At 44.6% G+C, this 21,282-nt stretch overlaps 9 protein-coding genes across 9 annotated transcripts; 4 read left to right on the top strand and 5 right to left on the bottom strand.

Moving 5' to 3' along the window:
* Positions 1 to 203: 203 nt before the first annotated feature.
* On the top strand, positions 204 to 1,208 carry F4813DRAFT_394506 (uncharacterized protein; the record flags this gene model as incomplete). The annotated part of the gene is made up of 1 exon (XM_049247575.1): positions 204 to 1,208. The coding sequence occupies one exon, from the start codon at positions 204 to 206 to the stop codon at positions 1,206 to 1,208; it is 1,005 nt and encodes a 334-aa protein (XP_049094581.1).
* Positions 1,209 to 1,503: 295 nt separating this feature from the next.
* Positions 1,504 to 4,002, bottom strand: F4813DRAFT_400884 (WSC-domain-containing protein; the record flags this gene model as incomplete). Its single annotated transcript, XM_049248326.1, has 1 exon — positions 1,504 to 4,002. The coding sequence occupies one exon, from the start codon at positions 4,000 to 4,002 to the stop codon at positions 1,504 to 1,506; it is 2,499 nt and encodes an 832-aa protein (XP_049094580.1).
* A 2,125-nt stretch (positions 4,003 to 6,127) lies between these two features.
* F4813DRAFT_377413 (uncharacterized protein) lies at positions 6,128 to 7,877 on the top strand. The gene has a single exon (XM_049245233.1). It carries the CDS (start codon positions 6,166 to 6,168, stop codon positions 7,714 to 7,716), a length of 1,551 nt encoding a protein of 516 aa, XP_049094579.1. The 5' UTR covers positions 6,128 to 6,165; the 3' UTR covers positions 7,717 to 7,877.
* A 94-nt stretch (positions 7,878 to 7,971) lies between these two features.
* On the bottom strand, positions 7,972 to 10,041 carry F4813DRAFT_377411 (Dihydroorotase). The gene is made up of 10 exons (XM_049245232.1): positions 9,810 to 10,041; positions 9,738 to 9,750; positions 9,633 to 9,659; positions 9,510 to 9,575; positions 9,365 to 9,443; positions 9,231 to 9,314; positions 9,003 to 9,121; positions 8,880 to 8,943; positions 8,675 to 8,819; positions 7,972 to 8,604 (listed from the first exon to the last, which is right to left on the bottom strand). The coding sequence occupies exons 1-10, from the start codon at positions 9,938 to 9,940 to the stop codon at positions 8,247 to 8,249; spliced, it is 1,086 nt and encodes a 361-aa protein (XP_049094578.1). The 5' UTR covers positions 9,941 to 10,041; the 3' UTR covers positions 7,972 to 8,246.
* Positions 10,042 to 10,547: 506 nt separating this feature from the next.
* F4813DRAFT_400882 (sulfate permease) lies at positions 10,548 to 13,193 on the top strand (the record flags this gene model as incomplete). The annotated part of the gene is made up of 5 exons (XM_049248325.1): positions 10,548 to 10,869; positions 10,924 to 11,069; positions 11,132 to 11,675; positions 11,730 to 12,586; positions 12,642 to 13,193. Exons 1-5 carry the CDS (start codon positions 10,587 to 10,589, stop codon positions 13,191 to 13,193), a joined length of 2,382 nt encoding a protein of 793 aa, XP_049094577.1. The 5' UTR covers positions 10,548 to 10,586.
* A 724-nt stretch (positions 13,194 to 13,917) lies between these two features.
* On the top strand, positions 13,918 to 15,003 carry F4813DRAFT_383868 (POZ domain-containing protein; the record flags this gene model as incomplete). The annotated part of the gene is made up of 5 exons (XM_049245991.1): positions 13,918 to 13,979; positions 14,049 to 14,089; positions 14,120 to 14,175; positions 14,320 to 14,374; positions 14,432 to 15,003. The coding sequence occupies 5 exons, from the start codon at positions 13,918 to 13,920 to the stop codon at positions 15,001 to 15,003; spliced, it is 786 nt and encodes a 261-aa protein (XP_049094576.1).
* Positions 15,004 to 15,423: 420 nt separating this feature from the next.
* F4813DRAFT_394500 (ankyrin) lies at positions 15,424 to 17,156 on the bottom strand (the record flags this gene model as incomplete). The annotated part of the gene is made up of 5 exons (XM_049247574.1): positions 15,424 to 15,530; positions 15,590 to 15,697; positions 15,759 to 16,157; positions 16,220 to 16,445; positions 16,506 to 17,156. The coding sequence occupies 5 exons, from the start codon at positions 17,154 to 17,156 to the stop codon at positions 15,424 to 15,426; spliced, it is 1,491 nt and encodes a 496-aa protein (XP_049094575.1).
* Positions 17,157 to 17,795: 639 nt separating this feature from the next.
* Positions 17,796 to 18,950, bottom strand: F4813DRAFT_304438 (uncharacterized protein). The gene is made up of 3 exons (XM_049240806.1): positions 18,896 to 18,950; positions 18,534 to 18,749; positions 17,796 to 18,434 (listed from the first exon to the last, which is right to left on the bottom strand). Exons 2-3 carry the CDS (start codon positions 18,646 to 18,648, stop codon positions 18,304 to 18,306), a joined length of 246 nt encoding a protein of 81 aa, XP_049094574.1. The 5' UTR covers positions 18,649 to 18,749; positions 18,896 to 18,950; the 3' UTR covers positions 17,796 to 18,303.
* An 811-nt stretch (positions 18,951 to 19,761) lies between these two features.
* Positions 19,762 to 20,937, bottom strand: F4813DRAFT_383866 (uncharacterized protein; the record flags this gene model as incomplete). The annotated part of the gene is made up of 2 exons (XM_049245990.1): positions 19,762 to 20,601; positions 20,779 to 20,937. 2 exons carry the CDS (start codon positions 20,935 to 20,937, stop codon positions 19,762 to 19,764), a joined length of 999 nt encoding a protein of 332 aa, XP_049094573.1.
* Positions 20,938 to 21,282: the final 345 nt, after the last annotated feature.

Below are 21,282 nucleotides of genomic sequence, written 5' to 3'. Positions count from 1 at the left end.
TTTTATACCTTGAAAATAATAGCATTGTTATGTGCAAGACGATTGTTACGTACGTGACATAATTGCCGTATAAGTATACCTCTAAAATAAGATCGAACGGGCAATATTTTAACAGAGTACCTAAGGTAGTTTTGATTCGTAGCTACTTTTACGTCTATTCTTATTCATCTCGTGCGGATATTTCTCGTCTAAAAAAGTACATGATGACGATGAACGAACCGGACTTCATGAGGAGTAGGATCGATAGGGAAATTAATGAACTTCAAGACTGGTTAGTGGGACGTCTGGATCCACAAGAGGCTATTCAACGTCCAGCTATCATTGATGTCCAATGTTACCCTAAATCGGACTTCCCACGAGAGATAGAGAATTTTGCCCTAGGTTCCGAAAGAGCACCCTATACACATCAAAAATCGCAGATTCTGTGTGTATTTTGGCATTTGTTTGGCACATTTGGGTACGACGTACATCACAAAGACCATTTACATTTGCTAGAACCTACAAGGAAAAAGACAATAATTGGTAGAACTGCGAAACTCTACCCACTGTATGATGGCGAGAAGCCTATAGATTTCCATTTCCTGATAAACTACCATTTTCGAGAACTGGAAATGCCAGATATTGAGGTACCTCAAGAGGATACAGTAGTTTGGTGGCCAAACATCATAGTGTACCTTTCGGAAGTATACCGCACCATGGTACAGATGGACCAGACTAGTCAAGACGCCATGCAGAGGTTCTTTGGATTCTTTGCGCGGCCATATGTCCGCATGCAGGAATATTGGATTATGATCGACGAAAAGGTACATAACAGACCTACTGAAAAGGATTTCACTGGTGGACCAGATGCTATTGATCAAATATACGAGAACAAGCCGGATGGTGAGATGAGAATCAAACTAAGAAACAAATTTGAGGCGTACATATCCCGAGATGTAAGCCGATGTAGGTTAGAAGATATTATTGCTGTGAATGACGTTGAGGGCTTGACTGCTACACAAAAACGCAGGCTTCGTACGGTGGCAGCATACCTAAAGTTCTGGGGTGACAGTGCCCCGGTAACGCCTCGAGCTGTACGATATGCTCGCCCGGGAGAGAAAAGCCAAGGTGAACCGGCTACTATTATTGATCTCGTTCATAAGTTGGATATGAGGGAGCCTAATGATCGAATAGGGCCCAAATTCTTCCCTGCCATCAGCCCTCGCTAAATAGGGGCACTTAGCGTATCAAGGCTTGAAGGCCTGCGAGAAGAAATATATTTTTCCCGAAGATAGATATATGTATATTAGTTACGATATTATGTAATGAAGATGTCTGTGTTCGTCTATGAAATATTAATAGAAGACGTAGTTAACTAGCATTAGCGAGCATGTTGACTCTTATCTGATTCTGGTATATAAAAAATTTGAAATTCGGTTGTAATAAAATTAAAGCCTGGGTATTCTCTTAAAACATTAGATATGAACTCGCAGGGACATTATTGTGACTTAATACCAGAAACATCTAAACATTATTAGCCTTATAGATGCTGACCCTGGAACTGCCACCACACCACTCCGTTATATCTCCTTCACAGGTCATGCTACAGTCGCCTTCAGCAGCCTTCGTTGCTCCATTGAGAGGACCTTCGTTATTACAATAACATTCTTGACCATACTCAACGCCCATATAAGTATACCCCTTTCCCATGCAGTAACTTGCGCATTTCTCAACCGTCAACGTACTGTCGGTGGTCGAGTAGCTCGTGCTGGTTGTGCTCATTCCTTTACCTAATGCTCTACCATTCACCCCTTCGGTATAACAGCCAAGGTAGGTATATCCGCTACCGCTGATAGCAACTAAGTTACGCGTGGGAACATATAGCGTGTTATTCCAGACGGAAACTCTGGAGCTCCCACCACAGATTTGAGTTGAATTGCCTTTGCATGCTATGCTACAACCCTCTTCGGTAGAAACCGTCGCTGAATCCTTTGGGGAATTGCCACAGTAGCACTCTCCGCCGTATTCAACACCGAAGAGAGCGTAGTTCTTGCTTTGACAATACGAAGCACATGAGTCTACTGTCATGGAGTCGCTATAGTAGAAATCCTTGGCCAATGTACGTCCATCCGAGGCGCTGTCAGTGTAGCATCCGAGATAGGTAGCGGTCCCATTTGCTGCTCTCAGTACGCCAGCATTTTCCTGAACCGACGCTGTCTGAGTGGGCTGTAGTGTAGCAGGTTGGTATTGACTCGGCGAAGCTTGAGTAAGACTCCAAACACTTAATTTGAGGCTGCCACCACAGAATCCGTGTGAATCCCCTTTGCACTTCATGTCGCACTGACTACTATCTGTGATGAGAGCGCCTGTATTAACATTGCCGCAATAGCACTCCTGCGAATATTCCGTCCCGGCTAACGAGTATCCCTTGCTTTTGCAGTATGATGCACACTTCTCATTCGTCATTGCTACTGTGTCGAACAGGCTATCGCTACTCAATGCTCTATTGTTTCCACCTGGGTCGCTGAAACAGCCCATGTATGTGGCGCTACCGTTGTTAATAGTCGTGGTATCAACTAAAAGCGTCGTTATGGATTGCGAATAGGAAGTGTCGTTCCATATGGCCAAGAGGTTTGGTGCGCCGCACCACTGTGTTGCATTACCGGCACATATCATCTGGGATGTTGTTGAGCAATTCATTATAGTTGTGCTGCCAAAGGAACTCCCGCAATAGCATTCCCTCGAATACTCGAGGCCTGCAAAGGGGTAACCTTGAGACTTGCAGACTGATGTACAGTACTCAATGGTCATATTGTCGGCTACAGTTGAGTGCCCACTCAATGTCCTTGAACTACCGCTATCAGCTGCACACCCTGCGAATGCAAATTTACTACCATCAAGCTTCTGCCCTATGGAAGGGTTAAACATAGTATAGGACTCGCCATCATCGACAGTATTAACGGAGGGTGTGTCGTCTGGGCATGCAAGCTGAATTGCTCGATCTGGGCCAGGTGTAACTACGTTACAGCCGGGGAGACATTCAATCATTCCCTTGACTTGCTCGTTAACAATCGGTTTACGCTCTGGGCAATTGGTGGCATAATAAGGGGTCTGAGACTTGGCTAGCGGCGGGCATTTTGAGATCTGACCGTTGGAAGAGTCGTCATTAACGCACTGGTCCAAAGCATCGGTAAGAACTTCTATATCCCAACCGTTCATGAAATCTCCATGGAAACCGAATCCCGTAGGGTCACCATTCGCGAAGACGAATTGCCCACCGGCCTCCTTATTTATATCATTCACACCGTAGATGATCTCGAAGAATAAGTGCGCTAGCTGTCTTGGATGCGAGGGCGGGCAGACACCATTGTCGATACCGGACATATATGCTACGTGCGATTGGTCAAGTTGGTAACCTTGCCCATTCCAGCACGATGGGAATTGTATCTGAGCACGAAGACCATTGCTGCAATCGGTGCGGAACATGTGGTTCTGTTCCGGGATGGTACCCGAACTATCAAGGCATGCGAAGGACACGCGGTCAGAGACCAGACGGCTCCCAGAGTTTCCACCGGCCGAGTAAGTAAAAGATGTGGTATCGTTTGATCGGAGGTATGGGTCTCCTGACACCATCCGGAATCCGGGTGGGAAGGGTTCAATTTTAGACCGATTTTCGCCGCGCCCGAGATAGTAGACGACCGTCCCGCCATTGGGAACTTCTTCAAGGCTTCCGTTAGTATGCTGATAGTAGAGCTGCGGTGTCCAGTAGATCGATTTGTCGTCTTGCACTTCGCACGAGGTGCACTGCGAGGCAATTAGGTCCTCATACGTGTTTGATAGACCAAAATTGCTTGCTCCGGAGACCTTATGTACATGGGCTGAAACAGTGCCGGGGGATACGTTAGGATCCAGTCGGCCAGTTTGGATAATAGAGCAGGACATGCGCCAGTAGGCGTCTACGCTGTGAAAGCATGCAGATGACGCCGCTAACACGCCCAGTAATACCCTTCTTGAGTTGGTCATGCCGGGCAATAGTGTAATAATTAATTGTGAAATAAGATTTACATATTCAACGAGAGATCCTTCTGCTTATAGATTTTCCTCTGAACGGGCGGATTCGAAAGCATATGTGCGCTATACACCTTGCGCGAGTAAGCACACAAGGACAGGCCGCTTCCATTGCCTCTTCTGGCCAAGGTAGAATTTCAAACACTACGAAATGTCTCTAAGACACCGACTCTGAGAAGAAAGTGCTAGTTTCAAGTGGGGATACTTAAGACATATTATTTCTGCGGTCTAAAGCAGTCGGTAGTTTGGACCTATGCCGCTAGACGGGCCAGAGGATCCTAGTGAATACCGCAATGTCTCGCTTGGTCCTAATAAGAGGTAACCTCAATATCTATGTGGTGCGGCCGTCTGTTAGAGAGACAATGCTCGCGCAACGGTATTACCGACCTAGAGATCGTGTGTGTTTTAACCTTTGACTAACGCTGTGCTGGGAGTAGATAATTGTCTAACCCCTGAGCTAGGTCATATACCAAGATGGGACTGGTATTTGCAAGAAATCTACGAAGTGAGGAGATTGAAAACTAAAGTAGATAATAGTGTAGACCTTGAAAGGGGAATGATCCTATGACTTTGTAATATCATGACTGAGTCATGCTACCGTCGACTACCTAGATAGGTAGCTAACTAAACCCAGGTCGAATATTCTACCCTCCTGACTCGTACTTCTAGTTTACTCCTAAGCCAGTAAAGATTTTTCATTGGTTACCATATTCCCGGGGAAGGGTATGCTGAGTACGTATCCACATAAACAAGAATGAGAAGCCATGCTAAGTAGAGCATAGCCTTTCAATAAGCCTTCTTACCGAGAAGTGGGCACACGACAAAGTTATTAGCAGAGACACGCTGAATAATGTATGCTGACTTCGGGACCGAAGAGTTCATGACTGGCGATTCCTAAATTAGAAAAGTAGGACTGGGTGGTTTAGTAACTCTTCTTGGTAGGTTGATTCGTGCAGATATTGAAATATAAATATCGTAGCTAGGGATTAGAAGAGGTAAGGAGAACTGACTTAAACATTGTATCTTATTAACTCTAGCTAATACCTGGATAAAGAAGGCAAACATGCCTGAAAATTGGAAAAGTCCTCATGTTTCCTGCTATTTTCTCAAACTCATGTTCTCCAGCTGCGAGAACTTTATAATGCACTCATTTGAAACTACCAGGTTGATAGCTTCCTATTATGATCTCGAACTCTTGGAAAAGCGAGAATGGGAATGCGCATAAGAAATATGTGAGTTGAAAAACTTTTACGGATCCTTGCAGATGGGGAGGATATGGTTTAAAAAGGCTCCATTTAAGCTACCATTTTCACTGTAAGTGCGTCATATAACAGCAAAGCTCAATCTGAATAATTTAACTTTGAAAGATCTTGTCCTATTCTGTTTAATTGTTAATATAAATAGGTAGTATTAAACATTTTCGTTACGTTGTACATATGTCTTGGCTATTTTTAGTCTATTCCGAGATGAAAACTTTTTTGTTGAAGACATTATCTACGGGCTTTTTGAACTGATATTTTATCATTCTGCGTATGGTTGCAGAGATAAAAGAAAACGAGAAAAAAAAAACTTCTTTTAAGTACCTCCCATGGGGATATATAGTAATGTTTATGATATATCATACTTTATACATAGTTCCCATCATGAATAACTAACAAAAATGCTGCCTAACGACGTAATGCTGCTCCGTCATAGTTGAAACATTTCCAGCCGCAATTCATAATGAGGTAGGGTAGCATAGTGGCCAGGGTCTGCGCCGTACACGGCAATTAACTGCAATTAACTGGGCCTAATGCAGGGGTTAAGAAAGATGCCAAGGGCGGGATGGCTTGAGCTCATGCGGATCATGATGATCATGATGGGACCCGCGATCTGGTGTATCCTGGTCCTAACTCCGTACGCGTCACTGACTTCCCCTTTTCTATCCAACAAATTCTTTTCAAACAATTCACGAGAAAAATAAAACCTGTGTGTGGTAGTGGTATATGGTCGAATAGTAACAAAAATAATCCCACCGTCCACTTAATAATATTAGGACCTGAACCAGCCAAGACTAGAATGATTACCCGATTTTTTCTCGTTTGCCTGCCTACTACATAGCTCCGTTAGGTGATAATTATGACGCTCATCGGTAGTCCACGAGGCTTGCGATCTTTCGTTCTTCCAATTGGGCTCATTGCTATTAGCCTCGTGGCCTTGGCATTATACCGTGGTATAGGGGGCGACAATGGCTTTCTACGAAATCTCTCTATGATCAACAATGGAAAAACAAACCAAGCTAGCACCCACGAGAATCACCGTCCGACAAACACCCATGCACCTCCGAAGTACAAGGAAACACCAACTTTTGCGTCCCCTTCTGCGACCGATCCATTCCCTCTTCTCACGAAGTCGACAGCAACACCTCCACCTATTCCAGAATACAACATCCCCCGTCCTGGTTTACATCGAGAGTACGGCCTTTCTTATACCCCGCCGCTCTTCATTGGATTCACCCGGCAATGGCCAATGCTTCTGCAGTGCGTGGTCGGGTATTTAACCGCGGGCTGGCCACCTGAATCTATCTTTGTAGTTGAAAATACAGGCGTACAAAATGCGAATGCGCAGGGAAAGCTTAGTCTACAAAATCCCTTTTATCTCGATCACGCAACGTTACGCAAGCTCGGGGTCAACATTATACAGACGCCTGTCTTGCTGACTTTCTCGCAAATGCAGAACTTCTTTCTGAATACCGCGTTCTCCCGGTCCTGGCCATACTACTTTTATTCGCACCAGGATGTGTTAGTATTTTCGTTCGAGGATGGGCCTGACACGCTGGAGCGTGATGGCGATAGGAACTGGTTCTTTTATGATGAGAAAGAAGAAGCGGATATTATGCGCCCAGCAGCGGCTGGGCAGGATGGATATAAGACTATTTATGAGAACTGCTTGCGCGAGCTAAACCAAACCTTGGAGAGGGAGGAGCGCTGGGCCTTCCGCTGGTTCCAGTATGATCATCTTACGTTAGTAAACAGAGCAGCGCTGGACGCTGTAGGCGGATGGGATTCGCTGATGCCGTACTATGGCAGCGATTGCGACATGAACGCGAGGTTGGAAATGGATGGATGGACTATGAGGTATCGTCGTGTGGGTATAATTAACGACGTATCAACGGTATTGGAGGATCTGGCTGCACTGTACCGTGATCCGAACGTGATCCCTCGATTTATCGATCCGAATCCGGCCTTTGCGCCAAAGGAGCAATCCAAGGAGGCGCAGAAGGAGCCACCGAAAGGGGAACAAAATTGGACGAATAAGGAACAGAGAAAAGGTAGGAAAGGGGCGAAGGCGGATGAGAAAAGGGACGACGGGGTTAATGGTACCGAGAGTATGAGTGTTGCCAGGTCGATAGAGTATTTCCGGGAACTGGTTAATGTTGGTAACGACATGGGCGCGTACAAGTATCGCGACAAGAAGAATTCTCGAAACTCGTGGCAAAACAGCCAGCACGGCGGAGTGGGTGAGCCCTACTATTATAACCCGGAGGGATTCGCGGCGTCGTTCTGGATCTTGGCTGAGGCTGGGCGTGAGGTCTTCCGTCAGAAGTGGGGGCACCGCGAATGCAATCTGGTCGAGGAGACAGCACTGAAGTTGGAAGATCAGTGGCTGGTTGAAAAGGACTGGGAATAAGTACTATATAATATATATCTACGGGATGTTGATTCTAGAGGCGTTCTGCTCTATAGAGGGGCTATTTAGATGCTGTAATGATATCCCCCAGGGGATTCTTGGGCAGTAGTCAGTAATTATGTGTCGATAAAGGCGTTATATTTGTATTATAACTAACGTCTGTATATATTATGTATTTACTCATTTATTTCTATGATGCCTTTTCTTCACCAACAGACGTTGATACACACTCTAAGGCAAGCCCATCTAAGACGAGCTAAGGAATTTATATTTAAACAGGCTTATGTATCTGATCAACTATAGTTGAAAGGAAAGCAGACTGGAATCGGCACCTAATACACCTAAAGCCTCATTGATGCATGCTAAACATACCTGCAAAGCTATATTTTCATGTGGTTAGAATATGGCATCTTAGAAACCAGACCTGACCTTCTATTGGAGATACGAATCGACTTTTACTACCTTTCCCCTTTTTCATATCTTAGTCCCTAACCCCTTCTCACCCCCCGTCCCAACTCCGGTCTCAGTCATCACGCCTCTTCCCAACTTAAACTAAATACTTCAGTCCCCGCCTTGGAAATTCCGACCTCAATGCTTCCATTCTTGCTCGACACACTTGTTGGTATCTTCTCTCCTTTTCTTTCAAGCACGAGTTTCTTACCCGAGCTTTCTGGAAGTTTATAAAAGCGCCGTCCAAACTGACTGAGGAACCCGGCTAATTTCTCCTGTGTGACATCCGCCTCCGTAATCACACCACGGTCAATAGCCTCTTCGAGAGCAAGAAGAACGAGTTGCGTCACGTAGGGTTGTGTGTACACGCCAGCTGGCGCTTTGCCTTGCTCAGCAGACGTTTTGGACTGGAGGGGATGGGGGGCACTATCACTACCACTGATACAGTCACAATTAATATTGACATTGACAAAGCAATAAGCACAGGAATTTCTAAGGCGTAACTTACAAGAAGAACTTTGGATCACTGCTGACAACTGTTCTGACTAGTGCGTCCCTATCTGTAGGCTTCTTCGGGATTGGTTTGCAGAAGGCAAAGGGGTCGCAGTGGGCTTCATCGGAAGTGAGATATAGATGGTGGGCAGTGATTGTAGCTAGTTAGAATCATATTAGCATTAATCACTGTAAGAGTGAAGAGAAAGGATATATCAAACCACCGACGGTAGGCCCGCAAGCCCGCACAGCTTCAACAGCCGCAGCAGTAGTACAATGCTCAAGCTAGGGCGTACGTTAGTGATTACTTGAAACTGAGCTCGGAAGATACGTGTGAAACATACTACGATGCGTAGATTTGGGAAACGCTCATGCAGCGTCTTAAGGGTTGGAAGGAACGCTTCTTCCAGAGTTGTACCTTCTGGTGCAAGGGACTCTAGGACTTCTCCATGAAGATTCAGCACTAGAGGCACGTGGGTAGCTTTGTTAGTTGGGTCTATCCTGAAAGAAAAGTGAAGAACTAGTCGAAAGTAAACACGGAAACGCAGAGCTTAGAAGATGGTATTGTGTACCCAAGTCGTGCTGTTCCATGGCGGCGAAGGTCGCATAGAAGGACTCGAGATTCGAGACGCCAGATTCAGAGTTGGTAGTTACCCCTGAAATTCGTCAGCTCCATATGTTTGGGAACGAAGAGAATCACATTTACCTTGAGGATACATCTTGACACCTGTGATACCAGCTGCTGCAGCTTGGGCAATGACATCGGGTGTTACAGAGGGGTGAAGCTAAGAAAGAATTAGTGAGGTTGACCCCTATTATAGAAACATAGTAAATAGTGGCAGGGAACTTACGAAGAGTGACATAAGAAAGTTCACATCTGGGGCTATCGTTTGTAGCTTAGATTGGTATTCTAGCACCTTTATTGCAGTTAATCATTAGTATTCAGTAATTCTATACGGTCGGTTTATACACACCTGTTTAACAGTCGTAAGGGGTGGTATCTAGGTTTGATCGTATTAGAGTGTACAAATTCAGGTCTTCTATAATATATCCAGTGGGATTCAATAAGGCCTACGTACAAGATTGGGCATGCTGTACTCCTTAGTCAGCTCGCATATTTCCCTTGAAGAAGTCAAGTAAAGAGGCCATACACAAATACAGTGTCAACACCACCCTGGCGCACGGTAGGCACCATTAATTCCATTAGCTCGCCCTGTCGCAAATGCACATGCATATCTGCTGCGGCCGGCAGCTCGAGCCGTTGAATCTCTTTCAGCTGCATCTTGTGAGATTGTTATAATACGTTGCGATGAAGATTTCCCTGGGTAATAAGAGGGGTTTACGGTCTTGAAGAAAAATGTTTTTTAGAACCCTTAAAGACCTCATACCTTTTTTAGGTACATCACAAGATGGAAGTAGTGCCAAAGCACAGACCATGTATTCTAATAGTTAGAAAATCACGTGAGCAAGCCGTGTTAAGGGGTAGAAGATAAAGCCCCTATTTACTGAATATATTAACTAAGAGACAATCGAGTAGTTAAAACTGGAACATGACTAGACATATAGGTAGACATGACTTGGTTTTACTTACCTCTATTCTTATAGGTAACTAGGTACTTATGTCTTGTATATCAGGTAGTTTGATATAAGTTCTTCGCTCCGACCAGTTAATGGTTTTCGTTTACGAGTAACACAAATGGGTTCACCATTTAAAACGAGTGAGTCGCGGAGCTTTCTTTTGTTGACATAGATAGATATTCCATTATCACTTATTGTTACTCCTAACAATGTCCATTAGTAAGTAATGGTAACCATCCTGCATGCCATACTTATTGTATTCTGTTCTCTGGTAAATTTATCTTTTCAGCGTCTTCTTCATTCTTCCATCCTCTATCCCTAGGGGTTTATTGTTCCCAGGGCAAGAACTCATGGCCAAAATGATGGGGAAGAATTTTTTGGCTACCGTGAAAATGCTCGGTGTAAAAGGCAATGCTGATGCGCATTTAACCCCAGATAGCCTTATCCAGCGTAGTAGCGAAGCGATTTCCCCATTCGAACCATTCATAGAGCAAATCCCAACAACGAAAGAATGGATCCTAGAACAATTTTCGAACCAAATCAACCCTATTTCATACTTCCAGAGACTTTTCCCTTTCATTGGATGGGTCCGACGATATAATACGCGATGGCTAATCGCCGACCTCATTGCTGGTAATTTCCGGTCCCTTTTCCAAGTATATTCCAGTATGATCTAACCATACTTAGGTTGTACACTTAGTCTCGTGATGATCCCACAGGGGTTGTCTAATGCGATACTAACGAATCTAAGCCCTGAATTTGGGCTTTTTACCACGTTTGCGGGTGCTTCGTTATATTGGGTTTTCGGAACATCGAAGGATATTTGTGTTGGTGTATGTAGATATGTCGTTTTAAGTGTGTGCGATTGAGTAATACCTTGCTAATCTTTGAATAGGCAACCGCCGTAATATCTCTTCTCGTTGGCAAGACGGGAACCAGTGTTATCGAGAATCACCCCAAGTTTACTCTGGAAGAAGTTGCTAAAACTCACGCATTCCTCGCCGGCTGTGTTTTTCTTATCCTTGGCCTCTTACGATTAGGGTGGATCATCGAGTTGATACCTCATGTGGCTATTTCGGCTTTCGTCACCGCCGCCGCAATTACTATCGCTCTTGGTCAGGTGCCAAACCTTCTAGGGATTAGGGACGTCAATACGAGGGGTCCTGCTTATGGAATCTTCATTGATATATGTAAAGGGCTCGGCCGAATCAAACTAGATGCAGTGGTGGGACTTACAGCCTTGTTGCTATTGATGTCCATAAAGTGGCTATTCCAATACTTGGCGGTGCGGAAGCCTCATCAGGAAAAGATGTGGAATACACTTGCCTCGCTTCGACTGTCCTTTACTGCATTCCTTTACAATTTTATCAGTTATCTGGTTAATAGGAATGCCCCGCAAGAAGAGTTCAAGTTCCGCATACTTGGACACATCCCAACAGGTACGTATACCATCCTAACCGATAAGTAGGTAGCTATTAGCTTATTTATGGCAGGTTTTGGTCACATTGGGCCTCCGACTTTTCAACTCGAATTAGTGAAAAGTCTTCTATCTGAGCTTCCGGCTATAGTAATTGTTATCATCGTTGAACATATTGCAATTGGCAAATCCTTGGCTCAGAAGAACGACTACAGCATAGTACCATCACAAGAACTAGTCGCTATCGGCGCAATAAATTTAGCTGGCCCGTTTATTGGTGCCTACGCTTCAACGGCTTCATTCGGCGGTAGCGCTTTGTTATCGAAGGTCCGTGTTAAAACACCCTTGGCCGGGACTTTCAGCGCCGTTATTCTCGTCCTTGCTTTGTATGTGTTAGGTCAGGTCTTATACTGGACTCCAGTTGCTACTATGGCGGCTCTCATAATACATGCCGTGATCAATTTACCCACGTCTCTTGACGAGCTGCGTAAATTATGGCTGATATCGCCACCAGACCTTGTCATCTACATTGTCGGACTCCTGGCGTCTATTTTCAGTACACTTGAGAACGGAATCTACCTGACTACAGCCTTATCTGCGTGTCTCATTCTCGTCCGGCTTCTTCGTAGCCAGGGGCAGTTTTTTGGACGCGTTCAAGTTCAACAATACCCAAATTCACGCACAAGAAGTTCAGTTACAGTTGGTGCACCATTTACATGGGCAGACCCTCCAAGAGATACTTTCTTCCGGCTTGATCGAAAGGATGCATCTAACCCATCTATATATGTTGAATCTCCCCGTCCAGGGGTATTCATTTACCGTTTCCCTGAAGGTTTCAATTATGTAAATCAATCCCAGCATATGGAGTTTCTTCTGGCATATGTAACAAAAGAAACCTGCCGAACTACGGTACTTGAGTACAAGAACCCCGGTGTGAGTAAGATTATATCTAATAAGGGAACAGTATTTACTGACTTTTATGGCTTAGGACCGACCGTGGAATGAGTGTCCCTCTCGTCCTCAAGAAACATCAGACCAGCCTGGCTCAGAGACTACCAAGCCAACTCTCAAGGCGCTAGTCTTTGATTTTTCTACTGTGAGCAACATCGACGCCGACGCAATAAATGGATTGATTGTTCTTCGCAAGCAACTAGAGCGCTGGTCATCCCCGGAAACTGTCCAGTTACATTTTGCAAGCGTAGATGACCGCTGGGTGCGTAGGGCGTTAGCTGTAGCCGGGTTCGGTTATCCAAGGGGCAGAGAGTTGGAAGCCCCTACTCCCTGGAACCAAGTATTCAGTCTTGCAAAGAAGAAAGCAATGGAAACGACTTGTACAGCACTAGGAGAATCCCTTGTCGAACCTTCGAGGATAGCTACGACTATGGAAAATCCAGAAAATGAACAGTCTGGTATTGAAGCAGCCCCGATGAGTACTGGACAACTGGCAGTTACGCATGGTATCAACTATCCGAACTTTCATGTAGATCTGACGGCTGCAGTTCGGGCTATTACTGTGTTCACTACTGAAGACGGGATCTGATAATATATGGAATGGAATTTAATTATATTCTTTCAATCGTGTGTAACTATACAATAACTATACAATTTCCCTCGACTTATGTATTGGTTGTAGTAGTATTATTAGATATAAATACTGTTCAAGGCTTCTCTCTGGTTATCAAAACCTTTATTTGTTATTAGGTCAATCTAGTAGTTTACTCCTCTGAGCAGGTAGGTACCTAGGTATGTAGGTAGGTAGTTAACAGCACGAGTAAAAGCGAGAATAAGACTTTCTGGGTACCTAATGCTTAGAGGCCCCTATGCAGAACTTCAAAGCAATATTTAATACGAACTGACCTAGGTACCTACCTATATATTAGGTACCTCTAGGTACCTATGTACTTAAGACTGTTTCCCTTAAAATGCAAAAATAGAACCTAATAATAAAGTTAGTCACCACTGAGGTACAGACTTATCTAAGGCAGTTACGAAAATTATAGCTTCTACCTACATCAATAAGTTAGGTAAGAGGTACCTTTCTATGTCATTAAAAGGAAAGGAAATCACTACCACCCCTAGGTACCTACAGAATCAGGTACATACCTTATGTACATGTACGACATCACGCTATGTACAAAGGAGTACTTGGGAAGTCTGACTGCCAAAACAAAATATATTTCAACTTAACCTAATCAACACCATCCATCTATACCCAGATAGATGAGTAGACATTTAATTAGCACCAACCACTCTACACCCTCACCATGTCAATTAGAATTCGATACTATCTATCACCTGAGGCTATGCTCTCTGAGTCCGGCGAGGAGTAAGTCTAAATTACAGACCGAAAATTCCCCATTCCCGCCTAACTACGATTCTAACTTAGATATGGCAGGCTATTAAAGTCTGGAATGTTTTCAGATGTGAGAGTCGAGTGTGAAGACCGCGTCTGACAACTTCATAAAGCCATTATCTGCCCAAGATGCCCCTACTTTAATAAAGCGTTCAATGGCCACTTCAAGGTAAATCACCAGCCCTTGACCAGACTAGACCACTTCCACTGTCACAATATATCATGGGATAATTAACATACATCCCACACTATAATATTACATACGCTAATATTCGATTATCAGGAAGCTTCCACGGGCAAAATCACCCTTTAGGATCAAGTCCCCGATGATATAGATCATATTATTCATTTTCTATACACTGGAAAAAGTGTCCATCCATCGAAGCTATCGTTTTATACTTGACTAATATACGATGACAAACTAGTTTCGCCGAATCTAGTTGAATCCCGTCATTGCGACATTCTTGAACTGGCATATTTCTTTCAAATCTGCAGTTTGGTGAAAGAGATCATATCAATAATCGACCTTAAGCTGGAAGGGATGGTAACGCGTTTTGAAAATGCGGTAGCACGTTTACAAAATGTGTTTCAACAACCCATAGATCTAAGAATGGTATTTAATGACGAGGAAATCGGGTATATATTCCGAGCGATCGAGACTTCATATACCTCAGACTTGCCCTCATATGCACCTCTTCAAGATTTAGTCAAAGACTTCATAGTCATGACCGGATATCGAATTATCAAGCACGACCGGTTTCTACTGACCTTGAAAAATATTCCGGATCTCGCTGTGGACGTCGTGAAGCTTCTACAGCATGCAATAGTCGTTCGTGAATTTCCTTCGGAATGCAGGAAATCTGGGCGCAAAATCAGAGGTGAATCGGTATACAGTCAGTTGGGGAGAGACACTAAACGTTGTGGTTTAGCCGAACGCACGCTTCGTAGCATATGCGGAGACTGCCAAAGTACCTGCCTGTCTATTCGAAGTGAATAGTAAGTTCCGGGGCGGCTATTCTAAGTGGAACCAGACTGTTGAAGTGTAAAAGACACATTGATCGCGTTGGCTCATAACAAAGCTCTCTATGTGCTCTTCTCGGTTTGCGCCCTAGGGTGAGGGAGGATATAGGTTAAAAAATATAATGTCACATATTTAAATTCTTCGGGATGGCACTTCTTATGCACAGTGATGAAATCAATTTAATAAGAGAAGCTTTATTTACATTCACTTAGAACAATTACAATTTAGTTCATTGGTCTGCTAATGATTCCATTTATGAATCAGAATAGAAAGCTTTTGTTATGTAGAACCCCACAACATCAAGATTCCAAGGCTTGCATCTACCCATCATCGTCATTTTCTGTGATGGGATCCCGTCGGAGTCTCTAGAAGCCAAGCCTCAAGAGTACATATCTACTATACAACCACTGATAACTCATCAGGGGGTACGATGGTAACGTATACCCATTGCTCAAGTTGATCCTCATCTTGCTTGAAGTCCTCAGATTCTTTATCTGACCGATCTATGACGAGGATATTAGCTTTAATCATGGATGGTGGGTGTATGCGGGTTGCGCATTACCGCTGGAGCAGTAGAGGACTCTCTTCAGCTGCTTGTCGTTTCGTAGACCATCGAAGAACTTCTTCGAGGCTTTGGAGTTTCCGATTCGGCTAACCTGGAAAAGCACGGCTTATAAGTCTACGTTAGCGACAGTTGCTATTAGGATAGGTGAGAAATATGTAGCACTTACCCTCAATCTCATAGCCAGCCTCGATCAGCCTCTTACCACACCCTATGATTGCATTTCTCAACGTATCTAAGGTCTCTGACTCGTGGCACCCATCGGTAATTATTGACACCAGCAAGGGACGTTTTAGTTGCTTGTTGTCTAGCTTGTCGTACACTAGCGGCTTAAGAATCTTCGCGATTAGGTTCGTTCCAATGTCTGTATCCCCAGTTGGTTGCATGTTGGTCATAACGGTCTCAACTTCTGCCTCGCGGAGTCGGCTTCCAGACACGGAGCTATTGGTGAAACGCAACTCGACACCATCTTCATCGGGTATAATAAAAGTGGCAAACTTTGTAATTCTCTTGGCTAGATGTTGCTGGGCGCTGATACGGTTGCCTATGGACATGGATATACTGTCGTCTAGAATTGCGCGTTAGCTCTAACTTTTGCCTTGCCAACTTATAAATGCTGTGCTCGCCTACCGCAAAGGATCACCTGTTGGTATAGTGACACTTTTATAAGATCACGGATATCTTTGTCGGACTTAAGCGTCGATTCAGGGGGGTTCGCTTTCATCTTGGCCGCCTTCTCGACAAGTGTATCGAGAAAGGGATCGTCATTCTTGAAGAAACCATCCATGCGATTTTTTAAAATGAAGTTGATAATTTCACTCTTATATTCCTCCGCTATGTTGCTTTCTTGGGCTTCCTGCAGGCGAGTATTAGCTAGAAGACAAGGTGTGGTAATATCCAGAGTAGGAATACTAACATTGGAATGACTTAGAATCTTGATCTCGCTAGACTCTTGGCTCGATTCGATGATGCCCTTCAATACGCTTGATGTAACAATGTAAAGCCAAACTATTAAATGAAGGATGAAGGCAATAATCTTCCAAATGATATCCATGAGAGTTGGTCGCCCCTGAGAGCTACTATTAAGAGCATCAATCATAGCGTCTTTTTTCTTCTCAAAAGCGATCCTAGCTGCCGTTTCTCGGTTGGAATTCTTCAAGGTTTTATCCGCACCGAGATTAATGAGTTGGCGGACGGTATTGACATCTTTCCACTCGGCGACAACTTTCATCAGAGGTGTATAGTTGGCGTCCCCCGAAGACGGCTTGTTGATGTCGGCGCCGTGAGCATGGAGTAGACGGATGATCTCGGCGCGGTCCTTCTTTTTCATTGAACCCATCGCGGCGAACCATACGGGGGTGCGGTCGCCTTGGGAGAGCTTAGTCGCCGATGCATTATTTTGTAGGAGTAGCTTAACAACATCGGTATGACCCTTCAAGGAAGCCGTAGCAAGTAGAGTCAGTCCCGTCTCCGGGTCTATAGAGTCAATATCGAACGAAGAGGTTTTATACTGGTCCAGCTTGTACTGATCCAGTTTTCCATCACGCGTATCTTCGAAGATGCCCATCGTGAATGAAGGCGGACGTGAAGGTGATGAGAAGATGGGAGGTGTCTAGACGGGAACTGAGCTGAACCATGTGGAATAGAATAATCCTGGCTCTAGGCTATCCATATCGATTAGATGCATTGCTAAAGCCCAGCCTTTATTGCCAAACCCATTGCTATCCTTCCCAAATGATTTGTCGCGCGATAATGAGATCAACGAAATTCCTGTCGCGATATCTGTCAGTGGAGGCAATCGTAACCGAGCTGTACGTATTCAAGATGTTGCATTTGGTATCTGGCACCTGTTGTGTTATTATGACGTGGAAACGTGAGTACCATAGAGCCTGACGATGAACATAAAGCTTGAAGCCTATAAGTTGGACCAATAACCAATAAACATATTGTAGCCCTGAACTCGAGTATTAGGTTGACAACGAAACTTATAACAGAACTATTGACGCGAGCTCATTAAGAAAAACCAGTATATGCATGTTAATCATCGCCATTGTTGTTATCTTTAATATCGTGTGTGTATGGATGAGTGTGATGGTTGGCTAACCTAATATTCCCCGTGTTATCTGTTAGGCATAGAATTGGAGGTAGGTATGATTTGGCAGCCATCCTTGCGACTTTGATAGAATGTAACCAAGTAGAATTCCTGCATAATAGCCACCGATAATTTTATATCTTGTAGATATCATGAACCATCCTCATCTTTCGGGGTCTTCTGAAGTGGCGCCAGGGAAATATACAAGGAAGCAGAGGAAACTACCTAGTAAAGGTGAGCATGGCCAAGTAATTATATGATAGTTCAACAAGTTTTGCTTGATATGTTATCGAATGAAAGCGGCGCTAAGATATTTAGAGCTCGGCCCCTGTGGGAGACTTGCCTATCAACGTTGCTGGAGGGTGAAGATATTGACATAAGATGATTTTTAATGGGCAATTATATATAATAACTATGAAGGATCTATCATATCTGGTGATCGTAATTCCCGAATATGTGACAATAATAGAATCTTCATTCCGTCGGGACCCCTAACCTAAGCCAATAAGACATCATGATTCCAGTTCATACCCGAGCCTGAAGAGAAGCCAACCAACGCCCGCGACCAAGTCATCAAGTCATCTATAACAGCCGTGGTGATACCATGATAAACGATATGTGCTTAAATGATGCAGAAATCGCATGGTAGCGGGCAGGGGATACAGAAGCAGAAACGGCCCGGACAGCACGAACTACGATCTCCGCCGCGCAAGTTTCCGTAATCGGGTTGTTCAGGCTGAGGGCGCTGAGGATCTGTTTTGAGGGTTAGTAATATATTCGTCTTATGAGCTTTTTATTCTTTGCCAATGCTACTATGGTCGGATAGCAATGGAGGATATATATCGGACATACCCATTGCTTGAAGTGCGACGGGTTGTGTCGTCTGGACGGGCTGATGAGCCGTCGGCGCACTGGATTGCGCGGCCTGGTCGTTCGTCATTTGGGGACTGGGTTGCGATGGCGACATATTCGAGGTGTAATTGCGTTATCGTACACGGAAGAAATACTAGTACTGGTTGGTTTAAAGGGGTAGTTGAGCAGTGTTGAAAAGTATTGAAAAGTAGGTACCTAGGTTCAAAATTTAAATATGAGATGAGTTTAAAGCTTGAGTCTTATGTATGTTTTGTGAGGTGAGCGGTGAGTTCGTATTGAATGCATGAATGCGCAAGGTAAAAGTTCATGTTTGCGCGTAAAATCAACTAAGAGGTACCTACATGACGTCACTTCTTCGTTGGCTAATAACTAAGCCACCTTGAACCAAGCCAACCTCTCTAACTTACGGAATATTCCTGCAATTTTGTTTTTGCACAGCCAACTTTTATTATTAGTCAATCGCTTCGCTTCCGTGTATCTTTCTTAATTCACCCATGTGTCTCCGTTTCAGAAAACGCGACCTTGGCTACGTACGATATATCTAAACAGCCGGAGCGAGCATACAATAGTATTCAACGTTACTCTTGGGGCGCGGACCTCGAATAGCCTAAGAATCGAACGAGGGATAGCATCGTCTTCTACGTGGAGCGCGTACACGGGAAACTAGCCGCGTAAACCCTCCGCCTCAGCGCCGGGTCGAGATCTTCCAGGATACGAAGTCCATTAGCTTGGAGCCCCAACCCGGCGCCTAGCCGACTGGTGCTGACCTTCGGCGTGGCTTGCTCCGTAGCTTGAACGGTAGCCGGGTTAATGTTATCATAGATTTTCACCTCAAGGGGTTGACTGGCAGGGATAAATTTGCGGAACGCGATGGCGGTGCTAAGGCTGCTTAGACCAGCCCCAATGTTGATCACTTTTCATCGTCAATAGAGACCTAACTTAGTTTAGTATGGCCGACAGAAGTTGTTGAGAGGTAAAGCATGTAACGAGATTTCACCAAGTGCAGCGATATCGTTCAAGTAAAATTGGAAGATTAATTCAACGAGCCATCCTGTGACTCCTATGTAGACTCAGACCTGGATCTACGCACTCCCGGACAAGTTCGGAAATCCAACTTTTGATTGGACACCGTTCTCATCTATTGATTTAATGCCGAATGGGTACAGAATAGTAAAAAGAAAGCTATGTACAATACATATTTCCAGCCTCAATATTGAGACGAACTCTTCGGATGCCATGGTAAGTGCTGCGATATCTTGGGGGTCCCTTCGTCTCCTTCAACTAACAATGCTACTCTCTTTATATCTGGCACCCTCTGATTATGACTCAGCTCATACCAATTTGCACGGAACGCAGTACAGAAACCCTCCCAGTACTTAGCATCGCATAACCTAGTTCCACAGGTTGTCATCCTGTTGTATGATTTCTTTGTTCGTGTTATATGGCATTGCTTGTAGAAGCTAGAGAGCGTATCTACGCGCTTGTGGTGTTGACTGTGCCAAGGTCCATCTACGATTTGGTTCATCGTCCGAATCATCTCCTGATCATCATCTAGGTCAACCACGACTGGCATACGTGCGGATAACCGTTCGCAGATTAAGGTGCTCGCCTGGGCCGGAATACTCCAAGTCTCGAGCACGAAGCTGACCTGCTGCATGTTCCAACATGGACCGTAGCTCAAAGATATCTCTTCTACAATCTGAAAGCTGCCGTGATCGGGTGTTAGGATGAGTCGTTGTACATGCCCTAAGATATCCTCGAAGCTCATTCCGATCATGAAGTTGCCGTTAATCATGACGCTGTCGCGATCTGGGTCCATGTACGTCTGTACGGGGGTATGAAGCCACTCAGAGCATCGTGGCGAGGGGTACAAGAGACTCCTCGATTCTTGACAGGCATGCGACACCCTCATACGTCTCTTATCCATCGTAACCATCGAGCGTGGCTCCGTATCAGGTATAGGAGATCGCCAACGAATCTCGAATATCTCCATCAACTTCGGCCCGGCAGCTAGATGCCAGATTTTGTGACGAACATTAGGGGGAAGCTTCGTCAACGGGAAGTTTTCTATTTTCGGCGGAATACTATTGGTGTTTTTCTCCTGACGTAGGGCGCTTAGTTCGCTTCGTAGCTGTTCGTTCTCGAGCTTGAGTGAGGAAAGCTCGGTCTTGATCGATGAAAGGGCATCCTGTGTCTCCTGGAGTGTGGCAGTAATATTGGCGACATTTTTGGTAAGACCACTAGCCACATCGATGAAGCGGCGAGTCTGCACAGAGAGCTGGTCTAGCTCGACTTTGAGGTTGTTATTGTCGGATACTCCATGTGTGCCATGACCACGCCCGTCGTTCCGGACCTCGCCAGCCTTGCTTGGTGGGATTCTCATTGCGAACTAGTCGTTGCTGATATGAATGAATATAATCATTCAATACCTGGTTTTTGGAATTGTAACTCTGTTCTAAATATGGGCACCTGCATTTATCGTACGAGTATATTACTATATATGCGACAAACTCGGGAAAGAATCGAGATTGATGTCTTTTCCCAAAAAGTGAGATGAACCTGGACAGTTTCAGGTGGGTATTTGATGTCGACCCAACATGAGATACTGCAAATCACATGCAATATGCGGCTGTGTAGCATAAATACGCACCACGGAGCCGAACCACGTATCTACCAAGGTGTAAGACTCCTATTTCAATAGTGAAATAGTTTGGATGATTTGGGCTTA

Source organism: Daldinia decipiens (genome assembly GCF_022478715.1).
Source record: "Daldinia decipiens strain CBS 113046 unplaced genomic scaffold F4813scaffold_63, whole genome shotgun sequence".
In the NCBI taxonomy this organism is placed as follows: domain Eukaryota; kingdom Fungi; phylum Ascomycota; class Sordariomycetes; order Xylariales; family Hypoxylaceae; genus Daldinia; species Daldinia decipiens.
This window is presented reverse-complemented; position numbering and strand designations above follow the sequence as displayed.

What these genes read in the sequence shown, in the direction of transcription:
- F4813DRAFT_377413 (XM_049245233.1), top strand. Translation starts at nt 6,166, where the DNA reads ATGACGCTCATCGGTAGTCCACGAGGCTTGCGATCTTTCGTTCTTCCA.
- F4813DRAFT_377411 (XM_049245232.1), bottom strand. Translation starts at nt 9,940, where the DNA reads ATGCAGCTGAAAGAGATTCAACGGCTCGAGCTGCCGGCCGCAGCAGAT. An exon ending in CCCTTACGACTGTTAAACAG is followed by an intron (nt 9,576 to 9,632) that starts GTGTGTATAAAC and finishes ACTGCAATAAAG; the next exon opens with GTGCTAGAATACCAATCTAA. An exon ending in AGTGATCCAAAGTTCTTCTT is followed by an intron (nt 8,605 to 8,674) that starts GTAAGTTACGCC and finishes TGACTGTATCAG; the next exon opens with TGGTAGTGATAGTGCCCCCC.
- F4813DRAFT_304438 (XM_049240806.1), bottom strand. Translation starts at nt 18,648, where the DNA reads ATGTCGCCATCGCAACCCAGTCCCCAAATGACGAACGACCAGGCCGCG. An exon ending in CGTCGCACTTCAAGCAATGG is followed by an intron (nt 18,435 to 18,533) that starts GTATGTCCGATA and finishes CCCTCAAAACAG; the next exon opens with ATCCTCAGCGCCCTCAGCCT.